Source organism: Gymnoscopelus braueri (genome assembly GCF_963280865.1).
Source record: "Gymnoscopelus braueri genome assembly, chromosome: 18".
NCBI lineage: Eukaryota > Metazoa > Chordata > Actinopteri > Myctophiformes > Myctophidae > Gymnoscopelus > Gymnoscopelus braueri.
In genome coordinates this window covers 7699979-7726999 of record NC_137618.1, presented here as the reverse complement: position 1 = coordinate 7726999, position 27021 = coordinate 7699979, and the positions used below count along the sequence as shown (strand labels likewise).

At 42.0% G+C, this 27021-nt stretch overlaps 1 protein-coding gene across 2 annotated transcripts in view; it reads right to left on the bottom strand.

The window, feature by feature from the left end:
- The window catches only part of lacc1 (laccase (multicopper oxidoreductase) domain containing 1), a 63113-nt gene extending 36836 nt beyond the window's left edge, over positions 1-26277 (bottom strand). The window contains exons 1-6 of one of the 2 annotated variants that reach the window (XM_080412709.1): positions 25904-26277; positions 24894-25145; positions 23791-23969; positions 21716-21881; positions 19785-20010; positions 16025-16456 (exon numbers count right to left, since the gene is read on the bottom strand). In XM_080412709.1, the coding sequence (XP_080268835.1) occupies positions 16237-16456; positions 19785-20010; positions 21716-21881; positions 23791-23969; positions 24894-25145; positions 25904-26195 (1335 nt within the window). In that variant the 5' untranslated portion in view covers positions 26196-26277 and the 3' untranslated portion in view covers positions 16025-16236. Of the gene's footprint in view, positions 1-16024; positions 16457-19784; positions 20011-21715; positions 21882-23790; positions 23970-24893; positions 25146-25903 lie in introns of those variants that run through there. The other variant, XM_080412710.1, reaches the window with a different exon arrangement.
- Between the last annotated feature and the right edge of the window lie 744 nt (positions 26278-27021).

Here is a 27021-nt window from a genome sequence, read left to right as displayed (position 1 = left end):
GGCTTTTGTCACTCATTTTGAAACACAGGGCTTAAGTGTTTAAAGACAGCATTTGAGTGGCCGTCAACAATGTCACCAGTGATGTGACCCCGAGGAAGGACATCCATCACACAGACACATCCAGCACAGCCCGGAGCCAAGCCAAACAGCACTGTTCAAACACACGCACGTACGCACGCACGCACGCACGCACGCACGCACGCACGCACGCACGCACGCACACGCACACGCACACACACACACACACACACACACACACACACACACACACACACACACGCTACCGTACTTGTGAGGACATTTTAGGACTTAATTTTTTACCATTTCTTTTTGCCACGTTTATCCGTAACCCTAAAGCCGAAAATAGCTGATATACAAGCTCACACATTGCGAGCTTGTATATCGTCTATTTTTGGTGCCCCTAAACCTGACCTTTAAATGGCTAATACTAACCCAGGAAAAAACGGTCCTCACAAGTATAGCGGTGCGCGCGCGCGCACACACACACACACACACACACACACACACACACACACACACACACACACACACACACACACACACACACACACACACACACACACACACACACACACACACACACACACACACACACACACACACACACACACACACACACACACACACAGATCCTCTGTCTGTCCGTGTGTACACAACTTTCTCTTTCCGGCTCACAAGCATTAGGACGCATTCCTTTAGACCACTGCCAGCATTAAAATAATATACAAGCAAATACCTGCAAACATATACATGCGTTTGATGATGTATGTACATAGAAACACTAGTTACACGTGAGGATGTTTATGGTCTAACACCGGCAGGGTGGATGGTGGAGAGAAAAAAAAGGGGAAAAAAGATCTGAGGGTTGGAGGTTGTTTTTGTTTACTGTGGCCAGTGGTGGAAGAAGTACTCAGATTTGTATTTATTTAAGTGAAAGTAGCAATAAAACAATATCAAAATACTCTGTTTGCGAGGATTAGACCAGTATTCTATATCGTTGCTGTCAGGCTGAAACCTCTTATCTCCATATTCTAACTTTTTGTGTTTTTTCGTAAATTAATGCTCTACTTGATCATACTAGTGTCACACAAAAGCATCAAAAGTTGCAGATCCACAAGCTCGAAACGCGGCGCGAAGCTTTTCCAAAATGGCAGATCTATCATCTAGGAGTTCAGGAGCTTGATTGATTTTCGAATCAGCCAAGTATAAAATAAGGCTTAATTGTTTAATGTATGTTTTGTAATAATAAACTTGAACTAAAGCTTTAGAATAATTGTAGCGGAGTAAAAAAAAAGTGAGTTGTCGCTGAGGAATACAACGCTGAGGAAGACCTGTTTGTTTGAAACTCGTCCGTTGTTTCTGTCCGCGAGACATTCATTGTGCTGGCTATTTCCTCTCTTTTATGATATTATCGAGCCGTGCACCTTAAAGACTTTTATTTAATCTGGAGTGTTGCGGGCCTTCTGCTTTGCAGTCATTTCTTTCAGAGTGAAAAAAAAAGTACAATATTTGCCTCTAAGATGTAGTGGAGTAAATATACTTAGTTTTCACCACTTTGGTGGCAGGGGGACAAAATGCTGAGAAGATGTGGAGTTGTTTACCATGGCAGGGCTCAGGTGGGAATGTTGATGAGGTAGCCGAATTGAATTTGAGGTTCAGTCCTAGTGAAGTCTGACAAATATGCTAAAGGAAAGTTGGCCGAAATGCAGTGTCAGTTTGTGAGTCAAATCGTTCCCTCTGCCCTGACGGAAAAACATTTGGTCACAAATTGTCATTAAAACAAAAATGCTCCAATGTTTACCTTCACCAGCAGAGCTGGACGGAGGCTATGTTTTCACCCCGTCCGTTTGGTTCCTCTTAGGCCTCACACCTTCATATGATTTACATTTTATCTTCTTTTGAACGTGTTTGTTTTTAAGCATAATGTTTTGTTTTTACTCTGTAGCAGTGAGATGTGTTTCAAATGTAAAGTGCACAAAAAATACAGCGTATCATGAATTGTTTTGAACTGTATATTTTGATATTTCGTATAGTTTGTCCAGTTGTTGTTTAAGTGTTGAATGTTTAATGGACCACAATGGAAAATAGCCTTTGGCTTTTTTGTGATTTACGCATTTGGTGTTATTAATATGCTGTACTGCTGTAATCAATCAATCAATCAAGTCTGTTGGCAGGATATCTCCCAAATGTATGGGAGGATTTGCTCGTACCTTTGTGTAAAGGTTTGTCACAGGGCAAGCAAGAATTGATTCACTTTTTTTAACAGAACTTGCATTGACAGTAAGGATCGACTGTGAGGTCGGATACCCGACTATTGGTTTTTCACAGCAATGATGAAAAATATCTACAGTAAGTACAAATGTTGGCACTGAAAATGTGTTTATGAGAAATGAATCCGCAGTGGCCTTTTCTGTGTCACTGACACTTTCATTATTGAAATGTGGAAAGTGGAAATGTAAATGCCAGCGTTGGGAACATGGCATTTGAGTGTGCCAGTCAGTGTGGGTCATTGACGCTCCAGTGTGCAGTCACAGCAGGTCACTGAGTCAAAGCCTGAGTCAGTCCTTTTCTGTCCTCACCCCTCCCTCTTTTCATCCAAAGTGCGAAAGATCAGAGCAAATTGCATCGACCCTAGTCCACTGCTTCTTAACCAGGGGTCCGGGGCCCACCACTGGTCCAAATGGAGCTTTACGGGTCTGTGTACCGGCAGCGTACGGGTCAATTTTTTTTTTAAATCTGTAAAGTTTCTGTCCTATGTTTAGTTTTGTCTGAACCAGGCGGCAAGCATCCGTTTTTTTTTTAAATGAAGCCAATGTAGTCTATCTGTTATAACTATAACCATAACTATAAAAATATAGTTTAAAAAATCTTTCAATCAAGTCAAGTGGATGGCAGAGTTCACAACGACTATAAGAAAAATACAATGGTGAATGATATGCTGAACCATATGGGGTTTGAGTGGTTAAATGTTCCGTTCCTTTTTTCCACAAATTATACTGAAATTATGCTCATGCGTTCTTGTACCGTACACATCTACACACTTATGTACACGCACGCACGCACACACACACACACACACACACAGAGGTTCTCAGCCGCACGCACGCACGCACGCACGCACGCACGCACGCACGCACGCACGCACGCACGCACGCACGCACGCACGCACGCACGCACGCACGCACGCACGCACGCACGCACGCACGCACGCACGCACACCAGTCTTCAGCACAGTGATGGCCCTCGCCAGCTTTCTCCTCTCCCATCCATCTTGAATGCTGCGTGTGTGTGTGTGTGTGTGTGTGTGTGTGTGTGTGTGTGTGTGTCTCTCTCCATTTCCTTTCCGTTTCTCCTCCGCCTAGCTTTCTTTCAACCTCTCTCCAGACACGGGCACACAACCAAACTCTGTGTATGTGTGTGTGTATGTGTGTGCGTGTGTGTGTGTTTGTGTGTATGTGTGTGTGTGCGTGTGTGCGTGTGTGCGTGTGTGTGTGTGTGTGTGGGAGAGAGAGTATCAGAAAGTCTGCCAGAATGAACCTGCTGACCTCCCAGCTTTCCTCATCATCTCTCTGTGTGTGTGTGTGTGTGTGTGTGTGTGTGTGTGTGTGTGTGTGTGTGTGTGTGTGTGTGTGTGTGTGTGTGTGTGTGTGTGTGTGTGTGTGTGTGTGTGTGTGTGTGTGTGTGTGTGACTTGGAGACTTCAGCAGTGATTAGATGGGGTCTGGCCCATTTGGTACCTCGGCCAGAAAGTCTCCCTTCATCTCCTCTCTCCTCATCATCACTGCCTTCAGTGCCTTGTTCCTCTGTCATCAACACACCTGTGACCGCGGCACTATTACTGGGATCATTTACTGGGGGCTTTTTTTTTTTTTTTACAGGAGAGCTGGAAAAAACCTTTGATCTGATTCTGGTCAGCTACTGAAACGCTCTCCAGATTCAGGGTTTTCATGAAGGATTACTTGATGATTAACGATTTAATGGTGTTCTCTTGGCATTCAACTGGAAGTTGGCCTACTCTGTGTGGAGTTTGCATGTTCTCCCCGTGTCTCCTAGGGTAGTTAATACCCTCACAAAAACATGTAGTAATCCTGGTCACTATACTGCCTCCCCCTGGTCAGCCGGGGCGCCTGATGGAGGGGAAGGGAAGGGAACTGGTTGGAATAACGTGTTCCTTCCACGCGCTACGTCCAACCGGGGAAACTCCCCCCTGTCAGGTGACAAGAAGGACAGTTGGCTCTCATGCATTGAGGGAGGCATGAGCTCGGCCCTGGCCTCCCTAGGCTGGTGGGGGGAGTGTAGTGCCCAGGATCACTTAGCAAATTGGCACCGGGTGAAAAAAGGGTTACAAAATCGAGGGATAAAAATTATTAAAATGTAACATTGGAAGTTGAAACATGTGAATACAAAATACATTTCTGTTTGGCTTTTAGGATTGGTAAACAAACATTGCTATCAAATAACTGAAATATACAAAGAAATGACTGCAATGAATGTAATACTTTTCTACTTTCAAAATGTTTTTAAAAAATTGTAGTTTAAAAAAATAAAGCTGATCATTTTAATTTAAACATGGGAACAATTATATAATCAAATGATTGCAATCAGGTGATTATGTAATAATTTACGGCATGCCTCGATGGACTGAATATTGAAGGATTAATTTTCTTTATTACACGGCTTGGTTGAATGCTTGATTCTGATTGGTCAATCACTGAATACAGCTATGTGTTATTTTTCAATAATGACCGCCGAGCTCAATAACAAACCGCTGTCTAATGAATGACTCAGAGCACCTGCTGCGCTGCCTGATTTTATGCCGTATCCAACATGACAGCCATGTAAACAAACAGACAATGGCATTTACAGCTAAACATTGCTCTCAAGAATGCTTTTAAAAACATTTGAAGCGAGAAATAGACAATGCAGATCTATTTTATCAACACTTCCCGTTGTTTTCCGAGGCCGACACCTTGCACTGGACGGACCTGGCATAAATTGATGGAATACTTCCATTACCGTAAGCAGTGAAATCCTTCGTTTTGTTGTTACTTTTGGGTCAATTTATTCATGTATTTATAAGTAGTCGTGTAATAAGCGGGGGTGATGAAGACCCCACTGGGATCTAATCACCCTGTCAGGGTTTATTTCTCAATAATGACCTGCTCCCCATTGATTATCCTTTGCTTAGTATTTCTTTTCCTGGTCCTTTGGGCACTAACTGGCTTACTCATGCAAGTCTGGAATACATGCACCATACCACCCGTTGTGCAATACTCCTGTTATCTGACTTTTGGCATTGAACATTGGATCTTTATACTTTCAAAATTGTTTTTCAACATGGAAACGATTATGACGATTATGCAAAATTATTGCGACAGGCCTCCCTAGTAATTGACCTTTCTTCTAGCGCTTCCCTCAGGCCAAAAATATCTACTTTTCACACAACATATCTCATAATCTGAGGAGGAACTGTATTGATTTTGGTGACCCCTATGACCTTTCCTCTAGCACCTCCGTCAGTCAATATGCAACATACGCCCCCTCCCCAATCCTGCATTTTTAATTAGTCATTAACATTTTAAATGAAGCTTGAATGAATTAATTGTCATCGTTAACTCCACTACTAGTGAGATCGCTGCAGGGCTCTTAACCATCCATGACAATGTCGGTTAGATCAGTGGTTCCCCGGGGACCCCCGGGGGCCCTTGAGGGGGGGTTCCAGGGTGTCCCCCCCAGCAAAATGAGTTAATATTTAGCATAAAGATCGGTTCAACCACTTTAACTATACATCGGCTATTGGAAAATAGTAGATCTGCCGACCTAAGAGCCGAATGTTGCGACGTTCGCTTGAGCCTACTCAGCGCTGTCCGAGTTATGTACCGAACTACCGATAGAAGGCACAGAATCGTTAATCATGTTGTGACAGCTCTGCCTCCGGGTAGGTCAGTATCTCCTGATTACACCCAATCAATGGTCTGATGAAACGTGGGTAGGTCAGTACAGTATCTCGCCTGCTTAGACCATTCAATCATCCAATAAAACGTGTTAATGTCCCATTCAGTGCATTGATAGCATTCGAAGCCGGTCAAGATCTAACCGACACGCAATTGAGACTTAAGGGACACCAAGAGAGAGAGAGAGAGAGAGAGTGAGTGAGTGTGTGTGTGTGTATCTGCATCTCTCTTGTACAGTAGGTTAACATTTGTCCCTGCTGCCTCAGCATTAGTCAGTCCCAGTGGAAAGATCCACAGCAAGGCTAGAGCCAACACACACACACACACACACACACACGCACACGCACACGCACACGCACACGCACACGCGCACACACACACACACACACACACACGCCTCTCCCAACTACCCATTCCAACTGCACCTCAGCTAAAAGCTGGCCATCCTGCCCTGGACATTTACTCGAGTAAACTGTACTGTACCCAGTATTGCATTTCCTTTTTCAATAATGTATGCTTCTACGCCAGTACATCAAGGCAAATATTGCACTTTTTACTCCCATACAAAAGCAGAAACTAAGTATGAACTCAGGCAAAACTCTATCCCCAACCCTAACCCCTAAACCTAACCTCTAAATGCCTATAATCCAAACCCGACCTGAATCTTTTCCTAATAGTAAGCCTAGAACAGTGGTCCTCAAACTTTTTCATGTCAAGGACCCCCAAAATTATATGAAATTGGCTGCGGACCCCGAATCTCAAAAATATTTTGTGCCTGGGATTTTTCAAAAATAACAGATCTACATGCTCATGAGCATGTGGATCTGCTATTTTGGAATAGCCAAAGTATAAAAAATGGTTAAAGTGGTTAAAATGATTGTGACGCTATATTAACTAATTTTGCTGGGGACCCCCTGGTACCCCCCCCCCCCAAGGACCCCACTTTGAGAACCAATGGCCTACAACATCCTTTTCTCTTGTGAGGACCAGGAAAATTGTGCTAACAATGTCTATTACCCAAATGTTCTCGCTGTGGTTTCAGCCAATAGCCTTAATTTCCGGCCGCATTTTGGACCGGATATCAACTAGATATAGAAAGATGGCGGATTTGAAATCGCTGCAAAATAGGCTTTATTTACGGTCTTGTAGAAAGCAATGGCGTGACGCTGTCATATTTTGTGCGGTCTATGATCAAGATCAGTTTCTTCTCTGCGACAGTGGAGTCCGTTCTCCTTCACGGCACGCACTGACTCAGGCCCTACAGAAGACCATATGGATGGGTGCTACGCCAGAATGCTACTGTAGGTGTACTGAACATCAGTGGTGGAAAGTAACTAAGTACATTTACTTATGTACTGTACTTAAGTACAATTTTGAGGTATTTGTACTTTACTTAAGTATTTCCAATTTCCAATACTTTCACTTCTACTCCACTACATCTCAGAGGCAAATATTGTACTTTTACTCCACTACAATTATTTGAAAACCTTAGTTACTTTGCAGATATAAATTATTATATTATAAAACATACATTAACCACTTTAGCCTTATTTTATACCTGGGCCATTTGAAAATAGCAGATCTACAAGCTCACAACGCGTCGCGATGCGACGCGTTGTGAGCTTGTAGATCGTCTATTTTCAAACATTTTAATACTTTTACTTTTGGTACTTTAAGTACATTTTGATACCAATACTTTTGTACTTCTATTCAAGCAAATTTTTAATTCCGGACTTTTACTTGTAACAGAGTATTTCTACAATGCAGTATTGATACTTTTACTTAAGTAAGAATTGTGAGTACTTTTTCCACCACTGCTGAACATCAGACAGGACGAACGCATTACCAACAAGCGTCTGTAGCGGGGGGGCGCTATACGCTACCAAGTGCATCAGAGAAGACAGCAGTCAAGAGAATGAGACTAGCTGGTCACTGCCATAGACACCGGGAACTTCCTGACAACAAGCTTGTACTGTGGGAACCAACACACGGGACATCCCGCTGTTACCTATGTGGATGTGCTAAAGAAAGATGCTCGCGGGGAAGGCACAAACGAGCTGGCCAGGACGTATGGAGAATCGCGACGACTGGAGACGCCGATGGAGGGCTTGTCTGCGACGCGGTGTGAGCTTATAGATCGCCTATTTTCGGAATTTTCAGCTTTAGGGTTATGATAAAAAATGGCAAAACATTTCATAAAATGAAATGGCATTCATCAAATCGACTTTCTAAAATGTCGATGATAATGAGTATATTTACACAAACATGTATATGTGTGTGTGTGTGCATATGTGTGTATTTGAAGGCAGGACATGGTGATGATGTGAGTGTGTTGACGTTGGTAGCAGCCTGCTGAGAGGTGGATCATCTCCTTTCTAGTGTAGGAGAGAAGAGTGTGTGAGAGAGAGAGAGAGAGAGAGAGAGAGAGAGAGAGAGAGAGAGAGAGAGAGAGAGAGACACACACACACACACACACACAGACAGACAGAGAGAGGAGAAGGAAAATATTTTCAGATGGGGGTCCTCAGCCAAATACAATTCCTTGAAATGAACATGTTTTGATGGCTGATTTCTGTTAATTGGATTGAACGGTCAAGGGCTGAACAGTCAAAGTCAACATGGACCCTTTATACGGGTCCATTGTTACACTCTCAGATTTAAAATGACCACTGAGGACTTTGCTGTGTGTTTGCTTTGCGTTTTATGTAACTGATCCAGTTACCAGAGACACAATCCTAGAACGGAGCCAAACAGTGCAGAGTACCTGAGCCAAGACAAGACGAGCCCGCCATACGCACACACACGCACACACACACACACACACACACACACACACACACACACACACACACACACACACACACACACACACACACACACACACACACACACACACACACACACACACACACACACACACACACACACACACACACACACACACACACACACGGCAGTGTGTTACGTAACATCTCATTATGCCGTCTGTTTGACAGAATTACAACACAAACAAACAGTCACTGGACAGAGAGAGACGGACAAAGAAATTGTGAAAACCTTTATTCTATGATTGATTGTTGTGGTAGAGCAGTGTGAATGAGAACTAACAGAGGAGCACTGCACCCATTTACAACCTATAGAATTGTTCCTCTAACGCTCATCATAAGATGGCACCATTTCTGTCAATTCAGTCTTTGTCTCAGAGAGGAGGGCTGTGGACAGTTGACAAACCTGCCTACCAAAGTTTAGGCTTGTCACAAATATTACATAATCATCTAACAATCGTCTAATTATTTGAGATAATCGCAATAATTCTTTGCATAATCGTCATAATCGTTTCCATGTTCAATGTTCACACATTTTCAAATGCTAAAAAAAGCGTTGTAAGCTTGTAGATCAGCTATTTCAGCTTTTTTCAAATGTATAAAATTATAATTTCTTTATAAATTTCAGTTATTTGTCATATCTGCCCTGTGCAATTTTTGATTACGAAGCCTCAAAGGTCTTCATAATGTTCCAATGTTCAATGGCAAAACACACAATTACATCGTTAAACGCAATTATTTGAGTGACAATTAATCGTCAACATAAATTTGTAATGGTGGCAGACCAAAGATGTCATCAGTATGCAGGTTTTGTCATTTCCAACAAGATTTAAAAAATATGTTGTTGTTTTTAATCATTATTAATGCAACAACAATGGCTTCTATGTCACAATGCTAACGTTCAAACGTGTTTCTATTAGCTTGGAATCCCTGTCGATGATGTCATTAGTTACTTTGATCGCGGAGGCAAATATTGTACTTTGTACTCCACTACAATTATTTGAAAACATTAGTTACATGTCGTTTTGCAGATTTAGATTATTATTACAAAAACATACTGGACACTAACCTCTTACTCTTGTAGATCTGCCATTTTGAAAAATGTATTCTGAGTTTGTTTGTTTGTCTTTGTCTTTTTTGGTTGATTTGCTATATGGCGATGGTTTTATTCTGTTTTTGATATGCTTGAGATGCACTTTGTGACTATCAATGTCTGTGAAAGGTGCTCTACAAACACATTTTACTTACTCACTTGAATTTATTATTTTACTTTTGAACTGGTTGCCAATACGTGTACTTTTTGTGAAGTAAAATTTTTAATGCAGGCGTTTTACTTTTAATTTCTACATTGTGGTATTGCTACTTTTAAGTAGAAACTTCCACCACTGCCAATTCCTAAACACACAAATGTCAGTTTATGAATGGCCTGTCATATCACACAAATGCAGTGTGTGTGTGTGTGTGTGTGTGTGTGTGTGTGTGTGTGTGTGTGTGTGTGTGTGTGTGTGTGTGTGTGTGAGAGGCCAGCTGTCCCTGCAGCCCTGACACAGTCACACTATTACAGTAAGTGCACAGTTCACACATCAATCACAAAACACACACCCAAGAAGGTACACAGTGTGCGAACACACACACACACACACACACACACACACACACACACACACACACACACACACACACACACACACACACACACACACACACACACACACACACACACACACACACACACACACACACACACACACACACACACACACACACAGTGTAAGTGACAGAGTGAGTAATTACAGGATACATGCATAATTAAAGGACTCCTGTCTTGGGTTACACCCACAGGTGCTAATTCTGGTACAGGGAGATGACACACACACATCAACACACACATTGTAGTGGCTGCAGCACAAGAGCATGCACACACGCATGCACGAGTGTGTGCACACACACACACACACACATTTCTACACACTGCTGCAACTGAACTGCATACATATTTTTGTTGTATATATCGTCTCTGTCGGGTGGAAACCTCCAAAACTGTTACTTTATAGGATTCAAATTCAAAAATAGCAAAAGTAGCAGATCTACAAGCTCAAAACGTGTCTCTTCGTGCCGCGTTTCGAGCCTGTAGATCTGCTACTTTTGATGCTTTTTTCCGATGCTGTAGTTAGTATGATAAAGTATAGGGCATTAATTTACGAAAAAACACCAAAAGTTATTCATACATAATGTTATTCATCTTTTCAACGTTTCTTATCTAATATAATGACCCAAAAATGCACGTAATGATTTTGTGCAACATGTTTAAAAATGACTTACAGTAAGTCGCTGTGGATTAAGAGCGTCTGCTAAATGTCTAAACTGTAAACCGTTGGACTACCTTCAAACAGACAAGGCCTCACGCCCTCCCCTGTGATCTTAGCCCTCCCCCCACCCCTCTCCATGGGGGGCCCGGACCACTCACTGCCTTTAAGCAAGGCACAGCCACTGTGGTAGGAAAAGGCAGTGAATGGGTGAACACAGAGCAAGTGTCTAAAAGTAAAAACTCCACAGAAACTAAAGAGTCATCCATCTACAGCTGTAGTGTTGCTGCTGGTCAGGGTGAAAAAAAAATTGAAAACTGATGATTTCTGCAGATAAAATAAGAGGCGACTATAAATCAAGCAGCTCTGTGGTTTGGGAGTTTTTCACTAAATCAGATGAAGACGTGATAAAATCTGGCAAGAGGGTTTGCAGTCTGCAGACATTATTGTCTGGAGAAATATTGTTTCACTTCTTGCTCTCCCGCACCTGCAGTTTAATTTTGGGACGGTTGCGAGTTTATATAATCTGCTTGGTCTTGCCCAGAACAGAGCAGAACGCCAGCCAAACACAATAACTTCTTGAATATTGCAATTAAATTACTCTATTGAGATGCAATTCAAAAGGCTTATTTTGACGAAAGTGGTCCAGACAGAACATATATTTCAGTGTTAATGCAGCAAGAAACGCTTTCAGTTAAGTGAATGAATGAGTTTGCTGGCACCTGGGTCGAGGCTACGACAGACTTCCCTAAACTAAAGCGTACACTGAGGTTTATTCTCTGTCGTATAGCAGAAAATAGCCGATCTACAAGCTCTACAACGCGCTGTAGGCCATTAAAACCGGGAAAGCATCTGTGTCATTTTCGATTTTAGCCTCGGCTATTAAAAAAATAGCTTAAGTACAAGCTCGCAGAGCGTCACTTTGTGCCGTGCGGCGAGCTTGTACATCTGCTATTTTTTAACCTTTTTGAAAAATCTTGAAAAAGTCTCCTCTTCAGGAGGTCCCTGCCAGAGCCAGGTCACCTTTTGCCAGCAGGGCAACGGAGCAGCTAATAGGGAACGCAGAAAGGTATCAAATGTCACCTGTCACACACCTGCCATCTGTCATACTGTACATGACACTCATCATGAGTGTCCATATACATGATGACAGCTATAGGCCTACAGTACATAGGACGTCTGTTGCAGCGATTAGCAGACGCCCTTTAGTGTTTATCGAACTCTAGTCAATGAACAAGGTAAATAGTCACATAAATAAGAGTGGTGCATAGAGAACAGTGTAGTGCCTCAAAGAAACTATGATACCAGGTAAACAATGGACGGACTGCACTGTAGCATCTGTCTAAATAACATGGTGTCTGAATAACATTGTTGCATTGTGAGCTTGTAGATCTACTATTTTCAAAAGATTTGAAAACTATGCTATTGTTATAATATCGTTGCTGTCGGGCAGAAACCTCCAATCTCCATTTTGTGTTTTTTCGTAAATTAACGCCCTTGAAGACATTCTGCCTAATGAGTACTTTCTACTTTTGGTACTTTAAGTAATAATAACAATACATTTTATTTGTAATGCACTTTTCATTCACAAGGAATCTCAGAGTGTACTTTTACTCAAGTACATTTTGAATTCCAGACTTTTACTAAATGCAGAGTATTTCTACATTGCAAAATTGATACTTTTACATAACTTAAGTAAAAAATGTGAGTACTTTTTCCACTTCTGCAAGATTATGTCTGCATGGTAACCATGTCTTGGTCAATCGCTAGCATCAATCAAAAGAAAAAGGTGGCGACTTTACAAACACGTCAGATCAGAGTAAAAGGCATGAAACCTATATGACAGTATTTAAACGCTCGTGTCAATAGATTGTAAAAAAAAAAAAAAAATGCTACAGAGTTCCTAGGATACCAAGGTAAACATCAAAGCTAGCATCTGTCTAAACAGCATGCTGTACAGTATCATTAGCATTCTTAGCATTTGTGGTCAAACATGCTATCTAAACAACATACTGTTTGTGAACAAGTTAACCAACATGCAGGCATCATATAACCAGCATCTATCACTAAGTGACGGTAGTCGTCTGCAGGGTAGTGTTTTGTGGTTAGAGGGACAGGGACTACTCCAATATGATGATAGGTTTAATTCTGACTCTTTTTGGCTCATGGCACCCATGTAAAAAAAAACGGTTATACTCGCAACCCATAAGAATTGGTCCGTGACTCAAACATGGGTCCTGAGCCACTGTTTGATAAAACAGTGGTTTAGAAGCCCCACAGACTCATGTGGCAAAGAGTGAGCCATCAGCCAAGGAGCCCCTTATCTTGTCTCTTAATTAGCAGCTTATCTGGTTAGATACCAGCTGAATGATTTTACCCACACATCACACTCACCATCCTCTCTCAGCATCATGTTATCTCACCACTGTCATGCATTGACAAACTGCTGACAAATTAATCATCCTTTATCTGTAAACGCTACATATGGCGCTCTTACAACCCAAATACCTATTGATATATAGGAGGAATACAGTGTGCTTCACCATTAAAGCTTGTGAAATATCTATTATGTGAAATGTGTTGCATCAGGTAATACTGTTATACAACATGCTGCAAGTAAACGGCCAATTATTTGCACCCTCTCTGGTGTAGTAGTATACGACTTTATTATGGACTTTAAATTATCATAATAACTACTTTAACTTTTTCTACTTTAAGTATATTTTGTACTTTGACTTAATTAAGATTGCAGGACTTTTACTTGTAACAAAGTATTTTTTACACGGCGGTATTGCTACGTTTACTGTATCTTCAAAATCTGAGTATTTCTTCCACCACAGCTGAAGAGCTCAGAGTCACAAGTTTAGTTAACAGCCATAGGCTAGAACAGTGGTTCTCAAACTTGTTCATTTCAAGGACCCCCATAACTCTGACAGTGTACAAATGAAACATTTGGTTCCATTTGTACACTCTCAGAGTTACAGACCTGTAAACAATTGGGCTAGAACTGGAACAATACAATGCAACTATGTGAAAAGCCAAGTGCTCCCCCATGTGTCCGTATCCTGCCATTACACCAGCCCCCAGCATCCATCCTGTATCCCCCTCCTCGCCAGGCTGCTTGTTATAGACATATTAAACACAGCTGTTACTCTTAATTGGTCCTGTTAAATAAGATTATCCTACTGGAACATAACAAGACAGTTAAAACTGGCTTTACAGCGCTTAATAAGCTTTTAAACTGATAGAACAAGAAAGTTTAAAAAAATGGTGCAATCTACACTGGAGTCATTACTTCATACTTTTTTAACATTTTATTTTGACTTTCAATTTCAATGTGGACGTTAATACATGAGACATGTAATATATACTGTATAATAATATGATACATGGCTAAGTAGCTCATAACACCTGGACAGTTGTATAACATCTAGACAAATGAATGTAGACTAAGAAAATATGCTTCCCCCCATTTGCTTTTGATGTGAATCGGAAATTGATAAAATGTTTGCAATCCATGATCAGACTGGTCTCATCCATTGACCCTTTTTGGTGGGTAAATATCATGATAATTCTAATCTAGGTACAAAATCAAGTTTACAGAACCCAGAAATCGGCCATGAATCCACCCTTCCATTGAGGTCAAGATGAGATATTTTTGGCATAGAAAACAATGCTGATCTCTATTTTTTTTCATCTTTGACACTTGACCACTTAAACAAAGTATGATCATTTATTGTGACAATAAAACTAAAAAACATTCGGACAGCTAAGATCCCTTCGTCAGGGTAAATCAACAGGAAGTTGACAGTTTGTCAAAAACATGCCCTACTCCACACAGAAAGGCCCTTTCGCCAACCCCACCATACCCTAGGTGGGGTTGGCGAAAGGGTCTTTCTGTGTTGAGTTTGCATGTTCTCCCCATGTCTCCTAGGGTAGGTACCCTCACAAAAACATGCAGTAATCCTGGTCACTATACTGCCTCCCCCTGGCCAGCCGGGGCGCCTGATGGAGGGGAAGGGAACTGGTTAGAATAACGTGTTCCTTCCACGCGCTACGTCCTACCAGGGAAACTCTCCCCTGTCAGGTGACAAGAAGGTCAGTTGGCTCTCATGCATTGAAGGAGGCATGAGCTCGGCCCTGGCCTCCCTAGGTTGGCAGAGGGAAGGTGGTGCCCAGGATTGGCACTGGGTGTAAAAAATAGGGTTACAAAAATCGTGGGATAAAAAATTAAGGGGAAAAAAAAAAAAAACATGCCCTACTGGGTTTTGTGATGTGGATTGGCAGACATCAGCTTTGTTTACGTTTATGTGCTGAAAGAATGACAGAGAGCTGTTTCACTGTGAAATGTGTAAGTCCACGAGGAGCTGATTGTTGTAATATCAATTTCTAAGCAACAGATATCTCACCAATATTTGAAGCTACGTCATGGCAAGGTAACTGTACACTTGTATATCGGCTATTTCAGGTGCGCGACACCACATTTGACTGAGCAACTTTAACTTGTAATTGAGTAAAATCTTACCAGGAGTATCTATACTTTGACTCGAGTACTGGGGGTTGAGTACTTTGTCCACCAACTGTCTGGCTAACATGTCACTATATGGTACAGCTGATGAGTTCAGTGCCACATTAGCCAGGATAAATAATTTATCAAGTAATTAATCAAAATGTTTCAAAAATAGCAGATGTGCTATTTTTGACCGAATCCTGGAGCCAAAGTCCCAATGTGGGGCCGATGGGTGAGGTTACAGATGAGGTTGTGATGAACTGGGTCCCAGGACAGGACACAACAGCAGCATGTGAATATCGTCTCTGTCGGGTGGAAACCTCATATGTCCGAAACTGTTACTTTTCAGGATTCAAATTAAAAAGCATCAAAAGTAGCAGATCTACATGCTCAAAACGCGGCGCGAAGCGACGCGTTTTGAGCTTGTAGATCTGCTACTTTTGATGCTTTTGTGTGACGCTGTAGTATGATCAAGAAGGGCGTTAATTTACGAAAAAACACAAAATGGAGATTGGAGGTTTCTGCCCGACAGCAACGATATTATAACAATAGCATAATAATACCAACGAGTATCAAAAGACAACATAATGGAAATTCAGGCTTCAACAATTCACACCGTTCTCATCCGTCGACGGAATCCCCCCTATCCTCCGCCGCCTCCTCTGTGGTTTCGGGGATCCACAGGAAGCCCACCTGCGTTCCGAAGTTGGCTCCGTCCCGCTCGTGAGAGAAGAAGGACGCCTCGGGGTGACACGACGTGCACGGGGTCACGCACGGCCTGGCCGGCGTCAGGTCGTCGTGGATGTGCTCGGGCAAGACCCCGCCCCTCTGGAGGAGGATTCTGGCCGCGGACAAATACATATCATTTTGGGGGTCCTTGACAAATACATATCATTTTGGGGGTCCTTGACAAATACATATCATTTTGGGGGTCCTTGACAAATACATATCCTTTTGGGGGTCCTTGACATGAAAAAGGTTTGAGAACCACTGATATTATAGCAACATGATTTTTTTTTGTTTTGATTGACTCAAGATTTGAGTTGAAAATGTTAAAATAGCAGATCTACAAGCTCGTAGCATGGCACTCGGTGCGGCGCTATGGGCTTGTATATCTGCTATTTGTGAATAGCCAAAGCTAAGTGGTTAGAATGATTGTGCCGCGCTATGTTAACTAATTTAGCTGGGGACCCCCTGGTACCCCCCCCCCCCCAAGGACCACCCCACTGAAGTAGGGCATTAATTTATGAAAAAATAAACACAAAAAGTTAGAATTATGGAGATAAGAGCAAAGTATAATATAATGGTTATAGCCATGAAAATGTAAAATGACACAGTATATATGCGTTCCCGGATTTTTTTTTACTTTGAAAAGAAAAAAGAAAAAAATTTGCACAGTTCGCAATATTTTCTTTTTTTCATTGGCACTGAGAGAGTTAATATCCACTCAGGGTGAAAATGTTCACAATTTATTGAAGAATATTGGAGCATAAAAACAGTATGACAGCACAGCCCTAAGGCCAAGAGGCCCCGGGCTCCACAGCCCCCTATAGCCCCCCGCAGGGCAAAAGCTAACTCTAACCGTTCTCATACACAGAGAGATGTTATCCTAAAAATGGTCATTGTAGTGGCACTCCGTCTAATTCTTCTAAATATACTGTACCAGTTGGTGGAGTAGACCCTCACAAAAACACCAAACAGTATTTGTACGCGAACGACAAGACAAAATAACTGGACTAAAAGACACAGGTGCATCAAAGACTGAACTAATTACTGTATGCCCTTTTCTAAACATCAAACGGATCAAGATCAGATCAGGTCAGTTAGACCTTTTTAGACACACATGACACTTATGAAGTGTAATATGAAATGTAATCAAATTACCAGCAATTACTTTTTAACCTTTTTAACTAAAACTATGCTTAATCATAATCATGACTTTACTCAAAATAAAAACAATGACAATTGGCTCCTACAGTCATTGCTATACTAAGTGACAGAACAATAACGCTGACTGGATAAGAGCGTCCATGTATGGTGTATACTAAGACGTACAGACAACATCAATGGTATTGCTGGAACTAGTGTAGTAGAAATAGACTTTGGGAACAGTTGCTGAATGACCGCAAGCTAACAGGAGCTGTGTGAAAGACCCCTGCTGTGAAGTTAAACCTCTATGGTTCAAAACAAATACAATTAGATGGAACAGTCAGAAACCATTTTGAACAGATTGGCATTCTAAAATGTCTACTATGCTCTCGTTTGATCCTGCAGGTTGTGCCTGACTGACAACCTGGTCATTTTATGACCCGACCATGAGAAGTCCATGTTTACTGTTGTTTCAGCTAATTTATCTGTGCTAATAACACGGATGACAGGACGTTCGAGCACAGTAACGGTTGATAGATTCGAACGTTTAAAACGTTCCGTGTGAGCACTCTGGAGTCTGGCCATGATATCCTCGCTGTCGGGGCAGAATCCTCTTATCTCCGTACTTCTAACTTTTTGTGTTTTTTTCCCCGTAAATTAACGCCCTACTTCAGTGGTTTTCAACCAGTGGTCCTTGGGGGGGCACCAGGGGGTCCCCAGCGAAATGAGTTAACATAGCGACACAATCATTCTAACCACTTAGCCTTGGCTATTCAAAAATAGCAGATCTACAAGCTCATAGCGCGGCACCGAGTGCTGCGCTATGAGCTTGTAGATCTGCTATTTTTGAAAAATCTTGAAAATGTGTGCATATCTTTGAATATATATATTTTTTTAAAGCGAACATTTTGAACTCAAACCTTTGCTTCTGGGGGTCCCTGGCACAAAACATTTTCAGATGGGGGTCCGCGGCTAAATGTATATCAACTTACGGGTCCTTGGTATGAAAAACCTTGAAAACCAGTGCCCTACTTGATCATACTCCAGCGTCACACAAAAGCATCTAAAAGTAACAGATCCACAAGGCCGAGCTTGTAGATCTGCTACTTTTCCCATTTCTGAATTTGAATCCTGAAAAGTAACAGTTTTGGACATATGAGGTTTCTACCCGACGGAGACGATGTCCACAGTGCTCCTGCGCTCATAAAACTATTTCTGTGAACACGGCTCCCTTAAAAAAGGGAGTTTGACATCTGTTGAGAAATACGACCTCTTCCGTCAGCGTTCTGATTGGACCGCCATCCTAGTGATGAAAGACAAGTCAGAGGTCGTGACCCAGGAAATGACTGCGGGGGAGGTGTTACCATGGCGATGCATCAGAGGGACATGGGTGACCATACAGGACCGTATTGGAAATCAATATTGTCGGCTTCCTCACGGACTCTTTGTAAAGCCTGGGGTCATATTAAAAACCCTGATCCTAAGGGCTGACCTCAACAATGATCTGATCTTCACATCATCAATAAAACGTCTATTTTCCTTAAGAAGGCCATTTGCTCCCGTTTTGAATTACGGCTGCCTGGCCAATTAACCGAAAATACATCGAAACCGATATTTAAAACTGATCACCGACTTCGTGCTGCTCATGTAGGTTAATCGAATAAATGAGAAGCAGGTTTTATATAAATCTATATATATATTAAAAATATATATATATATACACATCAACGCATCGACACGATAAAATTCGGATAGATTTTTTATGATCGACTAAATTGATTACCGTAAATTTCGGACTACAAGCCGCGACTTTTTTCCCATTTTTCCAGTGCGGCTTATATTAGTACAAATCATTCAATTTAGCTGCTGCGGCTTATAGTGCGAAAATTACGGTAGTCTGATTAACCCACTTAAGGCTGTTCGTTGTACTATGATGGCGTACAAAAATAGCTCACAAAAATAGCTTACAAAAATAGCTCACAAACGCGTCGCTTCACGCCGCATTGTGAGCTTGTAGATCTGCTATTTTCACAACTTCTTAAACTATTTTTTTATCTATGGAAATTATATGATTTTTAATTGAATTTATAAAATACTTTAGATTTTTAATTTTTTTATTTTTTTAATTGAAGAAAAGTTAACTTTTTTTATCTTTTGAAATTATTATCATATATTCTTTTTTATGTAGGAAACAGAAAAAAAGGGGGACATTTACTCGCGACCCATAAGAATTGGTCCATGACCCAAACGTGGGTCCCGAGTGACCACTGTTTGGGAAACAGTGAGTGAGTGTACTGTACCTGGTGGCGAGGCGGATGTTGACGTGCGGTCGGGGCGACTGCGGGTCGGCGACGCAGTCTGGGTGGATGTTGTGGAACTCCATGGCCCGCTGTCTGTCCAGGGTGAAGCAGCACCCGCCCACGGACGGACCCACGGCCACCACAATGTCACCCACCTGGCACCCGAATTCCCTCACCATGGCGCCCACCGTGGCCATGGACACTCCCATCAGGGTTCCTTTCCACCCTGGACAAAAGGATGGGAAAATTAAGCATTATTCACAGCTATAACTGCTGAATATGGTAGAGGCATAGACTATTATCAGATGGGGGGGGGGTCTGCAGCCAAATACATGATAATTCTGGGGGTCCATGACATGAAAATGTTTGAGAACCACTAGTATAGACTTGCTTTTACTACCTGATTAGTCAGTTGTGTTTTTCTCTCTTTTTTTGGCAATTCTTTATTTAGGAAAAGTGTGTACATCCTACCACATAGTTTCACCTTAACTCTTTGAGTGCCATTAACGTGTTTCACGTGTTTTTGAAAAAAATAGAAACTACTTTTTTAGAACCCAAGATATCATTGTCTGAAGATTTGCAGCTCCATCCACTCCTTGTTTAACTTATAACTGAAAAAGGCTGTATCTCGCTTCCTAAGCACTTTCTTTTTACGTTAAAAAAATAAAAATAAAAATCGTACTGGCCAGAAATAGCCAGAAATAATTCGGGCACTCAATGAGTTAACACGTTATACAACAACCGTGGTAAAGTATGAACATCTTAAGAATTGTAACCCTTCCCAAAATACCATCCTTTATTTATTTTAATTTTTAAACACAACACACGGCACAGAAAAGAAAAAAAATAACTATATACATTCTGAGACCAGGGAAGCACAAAAAACGACCGCGCACCTTAGTGAGGCAGGAGATATTCTACTTTTTTTAGTATAAAAAGAAAGAGTATGGTAAAGAGACCCAATGGCATTCTGCTAACCCTATCACTGTGTTATCATATAATGAAGGAGAGACAATCACCTGATACAAAAGACAAAGTGTGTTTTGTCGTTACGTTCTCGTTATGTACGCTCTTGTACTATAACCGTTTGATAACCAAATCGCGTTCAAATATAGTTTCTTTTGGGCCTTGTCTTAAGGCCGTTTAGTGTGAAGCACTTTGCATTTCCTTGTTGTGTAAATGTGTTGTACAAATACAGCTGGCTTGCACTACTGTTTCAAACACAATCTAAAGGTCAGTCTGTTCTTCCGTCTCACAGTGAAACTGTAATGGCTTGTTCCTGATATCAGCCCGACCATTACACCACCATTGTACTGCTGGACCTTCCTTAATAGCCTTTAACCATTTAAAGGCAGTGTTGGTGAAAACAAAAAGGTTATTTTTTTGTGTGTGAAAAATATAGTAATCATTATCAATAAAAACACATTATCATAGTGTTTGTTCAGTAACAGGGGTTTCCCTGTCTCTCCAGCTCTTTAATAAACAGAAAATAAATTTTCAGGTGGTTTGCCAATTTCAGCCAATCAGGAGAGAGTTGATGAGCTTTTATGTTATAAGGCACCAGCTAGGCCTCCTGGGGTGAATCATTAAATCATTTAAATATATTGATCATCATACAGTACACATATATTTTTTCGTAAATTAATGCCCTACTTGATCATACTACAGCGTCGTTCAAAAGTAGCAGATCTACAAGCTTGAAACGCGGCGCGAAGCGGCGCGTTTCAAGCTTGTAGATCTGCTTGTAGATCTGCTTGTAGATCTGCTTGTAGATCTGTCTGTTTAAAGCCACTACATGTGATCATTTGACAGTGTAAAGACTTAAAAAGGTAAAAGGAACAAATGCCGCTGCTGAATGACGAATGACCAGACATTTGTGGTGACTTGTCAGTTGTATCAGTCCCTAGAGACGGTTCCTCTGCCACACCCACCTGCGTGAGCCGCCCCGATGACCTTGGCCACGGCGTCGCAGAACAGGATGGGCATGCAGTCGGCGCCCGGCGCCGCGATGACCACGCCCGCCCGATCCGTGACGATCGCGTCGTAGCTCTCTGGCTCCGCCTTCCCCAGCACCCACACGTCGCTGCCGTGGTTGACCTGCCGGGGACGCCAACGGTGTTAAACTTTAACATGTGGAACATGGGTTGGTGAAAGGACCTTTCTGTGTGGAGTTTGCATGTTATCCCCGTGTCCCCTAGGGTAGGTACCCTCACAAAAAAACATGCAGTAATCTCCCCCTGTCAGGTGATAAGAAGGTTTGTTAGCTCATACATTGAAGGAGGCATGAGCTCAGTTCTGGGCTCTCCCTAGGCTGGCAGAGGGAGAGTAGCGCCCGGATTACATAGCCAATTGGCACTGGGTGAAAAAATCGTGGGAAAAAATGATAATAATATGTGGAACATTTATATCCTTGTAGTCGGGCAGAAATCTCCTATTTCCATATTCTAACTTTTGGTGTTTTTTCATAAATTAACGCTCTGCTTGATCACGCTACAGTGTCAAACAAAAGCATCAAAAATAGCAGATCTGCAAGCGATTATTTCAAAGTTTTGCATCGATTGCGATGAAACTAACATACAGTAAATGTCGTATTTATCATTACTTCCTCATCGCCGTCCACACTTTTTACAACTTTAAACCCGGCGTCCTTATTTTGGGGCATTTGGGTCAAAAACTAATTTGGGCAACTGTTGGACTTTTTAAATACATTTTAAACTTGTAGATCTGTTACTTTCACTGCTAAACACTGGCATATATTACATGTGTTAATTAAGCATATGCCTAGGCTATTTTTGAGAATATTTGCCTATAGCGGCGTGCCCCAATATAGGGACGGCAACAAACAAAAAATCCATGATGTAGCTAGCTAGGGGCCATACGTACATAAAATAATCAATTACATGCGAAAATCTATTCTAATTGATTCCAGATATAGAGTAGGGAGAGAGGAGATGACATACTGTAACATGACACTTAACAAACAAAGGATGTTAGTTACTCTTAAGCCGGATTTATACCCTGGATTTATACTACTGATTCATTAGTTGCATGCCAAAAATAGCAGACCTACAAGCTCACAACGTGTGAGCACAGCATGTTTGAGTCACCATGACAACTACAGTAGGTCTTTCACAATTGTTACATAATCACCTGATCACAATTATTTGAGATAATTACAAATATTTAGCATAATCATCATATGTATAAATGCATCTGTTGAACATGTTCACACATTAAAAAAAACGAAAACATATTGAAGTTATTTGTCACATCTGCCCTGTTATGTGCAATCTTTGTTTGACAAAGCCTAGCCTGCTGCAACCCTCCTGATTTCGTGTATAAAGGGGCGGGTGTATAGAGCCGGCGAGAGACTGCGCATGATCCCATTGGTTCACCGATCTGTCCGTCAACCCCCGCCCCGTTAACACAACATTACGAGCGACGCCCACTGCACTGTGGTTGGTTGGGAAATGAAACACTTCCTCATACCCAGTACAGGCTATGGTTGGGCCAGGCTTTTATTTTTTAGCAAAACTAAGCAATAAAAGCCTGGAGATCGAGGCTAGACAAAGCCTAAAAGAACAGAAATTACTTGTTTTATTTATGTTCCAATGTTCAATGCCAAGAACACTATTAAATCGTTAATTGCAATTATTTTGTGCAACAATTAATTGCCAAGTAAAATGTCATGATGGTGAGAGCTGCTAATGACAACATGCTTGCGTCATGCCTTTTTTATTTTTTATTTTAGCCTCCCCCACCCAGACACTTTTTGTTTACATCCTCACATACACGTCGTGGCTTCTGCGGCTCTCCAAAGATCGTCAAAACAAGGTGAAAAATGCTGGCAGCAGCGGATGGAGCGGATGCATAGTACCTGGCAGTGAATGTGTTAATATAGACGCTCGACAAAGCCGGATGCACCACGGTGGATTCGAACCCACAGACACACAGTGGGCACTTTACCACTGCGCCCACCCGAGCGCCCTGTGCCCTGCATGCGTACCTTGACCATGTGTAGAGGTGCTGGGTAGAAGCCCGCCTCCAGGGCCAGTCTGCGGGTGTTCTCGGCCACCGCGGCGCGGGGGTCCCTCCTCCGGGGGCTGCAGAACACGTTCAGCGAAGACATGCCGGGGAGGTAGGACACGCCCCCCGTACGCGTGCTGAAGCCGTGGCCGAAGCACTCTGCACACAGGGAGCACATTTCAAGTCATTTAAGCAAAATCTCGTGGTACTTTTACTTTTACTCGTGGTACTAGTAACCGCTTTATACTTTGTCTATTTGAAAATAGCAGATGATCTACAAGCTCACAAAACATCACGGTGCACTGTGAGCTTGTAGATCTGCTATTACCAAAATTACCAAAATTATAATAAAACAACACAAATCTTCTCTTATATGGGGTCCCTGGCACAAACTCTGTTGAGATGGCCCATGGCAAAATACATAAACAAGTAAGACGGGCGAATGCGGGAAGCGAACGCAGCCCTATTTTTTTTTGTCTTTTAAAAATTGTTATGTTGTGTATTTACGGACTTGTAATCTGTGTTATTTCACCGTGATGGGGAGAGCGTAGAGAGAAAGTCACGTGACTGCCTCCGCCTCGTATTGAAGTTAATGGGGGGGATATGGTTCTCCTATGCACGGAGTTTCGGCGTTCCTAGTCATCTATGTACGGAATTGCCGTTTGTCAATCCGTGCTATTTCACCGTGTTTGGGGGGCGATCGGGTTGGTTTCATAGTAAGCTCCACTCTGAGATCTGTCAGCAGCCAATGAGAGCGTGAGTCACATGGGGGCGCGGCTGCACACAGGCAGTGCACACAGAGCCACACACAGAGCCACACACAGAGCACGGTTTCATAGTAAGCTCCACTTGGGCGGACGAAGGCGTGCCTCCTTCCGCGTTCGCAATAAATGTGAGGGTCCTTGACATGAAAATGTTTGAGAACCACTGATGTATAAAACCATAAACAGCTGAACCGGAGTTGAGACAGTTCTGAACCTCTAGCAGAGCGTCTCTCACCATGAATGAGAGTACATTTCAGAGCAATGATCTTACTGTAGTACAGGCTACTTTTGAATACTTGAGTATAACATACTTACTCACCAGGAATGAGGGAGGACTTCAGAACAGTGACCTGTCCTCCGTCCGCCGCAGGTAAGCTCTGCAGGAAGCTGGACACCTCCTGACGGACATCCTGAACAGACCTATGAAGGACATCTTCAGCAGCAGCAGACCTGCAGCTTCCACAGGCCGGGTGGTCTTCTCCTTCCTCAGACCACCGCACAACGTACTGGAAGGAGTACACCGCTGTGAACAGCTGCTCCTGGTACCAAGCCAACGTCCTTTCCCCCAGACCTGAGGCAGTGGCGGAAAGTAAACTAAGTATATTTACTCAAGTACTGTACTTAAAAGTACAATTTTTAGGTACTTTTTTAATTTACTGGAGTACTTCCAGTTTTCAATAATTTTACTTCTACTCCACTACATCTCAAAGGCCAATATTGTACTTTTACTCCACTATAATTACCGTAAATTTCGGACTATAAGCCGCGACTTTTTTCCAATTTTTCGACCCTGCGGCTTATATAACGGTGCGGCTTATCTATGGATTTTTACAGCTAACGGCCACTAGGGGACCTCCTAAATCTATGGATTTTACACCCGCGGCTTATAGTCCAGTGCGGCTTATATATGTACAAATCATTCAATTTAGCTGCTGCGGCTTATATTCAGGTGCGGCTTATAGTGCGAAAATTACGGTATTTGAAAACTTACTAGTTACTTGGTACATTTTGATTATGAATACAAAACCACTTCAGACCTATATATTCTTTGGCAATTTGAAAATAGCAGATCTACAAGCTCACAAAAGCGACGCCTTGTGAGCTTGTAAGTCTGCTATTTTCAAAGGATTTTTATACATTTGAAAACTTGTGAAACATTCTGCACAATGACTACTTTTACTTTTGGTACATTTTGATGCCGATAATCCTTTTCTACTTTTTACTAAATTTTGAACACCGAACTTTTACTGGCAACAGGCTATTTTCACATTGTGGTATTGATACTTTTACTTAAAAAACGAGCGTACTTCAGTTCTTTACACCACTGACCTGAGGTCAGCACGGCCACAGAGGTCAAGTTCAAGCGGTCCAGGGTCTGCTTGAAGGAGTAGAGGCACTCCGAGATGCTGCCAGCGTCCAACACACACACCTCCACGGGGAGAAGTGTTGTGCTTGTGTTCTGGGATAAACGCCGTCCTGATCCGCACATCAGGAAAACACTGGGTGGGTTCTGGTGGTCTTGGCAGGTACCGTTGAGGGCTAAAATCTCAGTCAGAACCTTCTCCAGGCATTCACTGCAGGCTGAGCCGTGAATCAGATCCACAATCACTGCTTCAAACATGATGCTTATGGTCTAATTAATCTCCTTTTATTATATTGTTTTGTTGTTGCTGTTGTTGCTCTGTGATCCTCCAACAGGTCAGAATCAGCTTTATTGTCACATCACAGGTTTACAGAAGTAAAAAAGTGGGTGAAATTCGTTTTCGTGCATAGTTCCCATCGTATCGTTATTTCCACAGAAAAAAGAAAGGGAAGAAGGGGGAAGGGAGATCAAAACAGGAAATAAAAAAGAAAAAAAAAGTTAGCTACATATTTACACATGGACGGTAGGCTACCTGAGATAAGATAAAAGGTGCGTGAGCAGGTGTTTTCCTATTAAGGAGATAATGTGTTTTAATTCAAATGTCCAGTTATAATAACCAGTGGCGTAAAGTAACTACTGTAGGTTCATTTATTCAGGTACTGTACTTAAAGGAGAATTTTGGACTAAAGTTTTCTTACCTTTTCTATGACGTTATATCTTAGGATGAATGGTACAGTAGAAAATTTTCATAACTCCACCCCTAAGCCGCCGCAGCTTAAAAGGTGCGTGGATTTTGGTTGCATAGTGTTCTGTCACTATGAACGTCAGATCTCACCAAAACATTTTTTAAAAAAAGCTATTCAAATATGTGATCTAACCTAAGGCCTTTCCGCGCACCTTTTAAGCTGTGGCGGCTTAGGGGTGGAGTTATGAAAATGTTCTACTGTACCATTCATCCTAAGATATCATAACGTCATAGAAAAGGTAAGAAAACTTTAGTCCAAAATTCTCCTTTAAGTACAATTTTGAGGTATTTTTTACTTGTTATACATTTCCAATTTACTCCACTACATCTCAGAGGCAA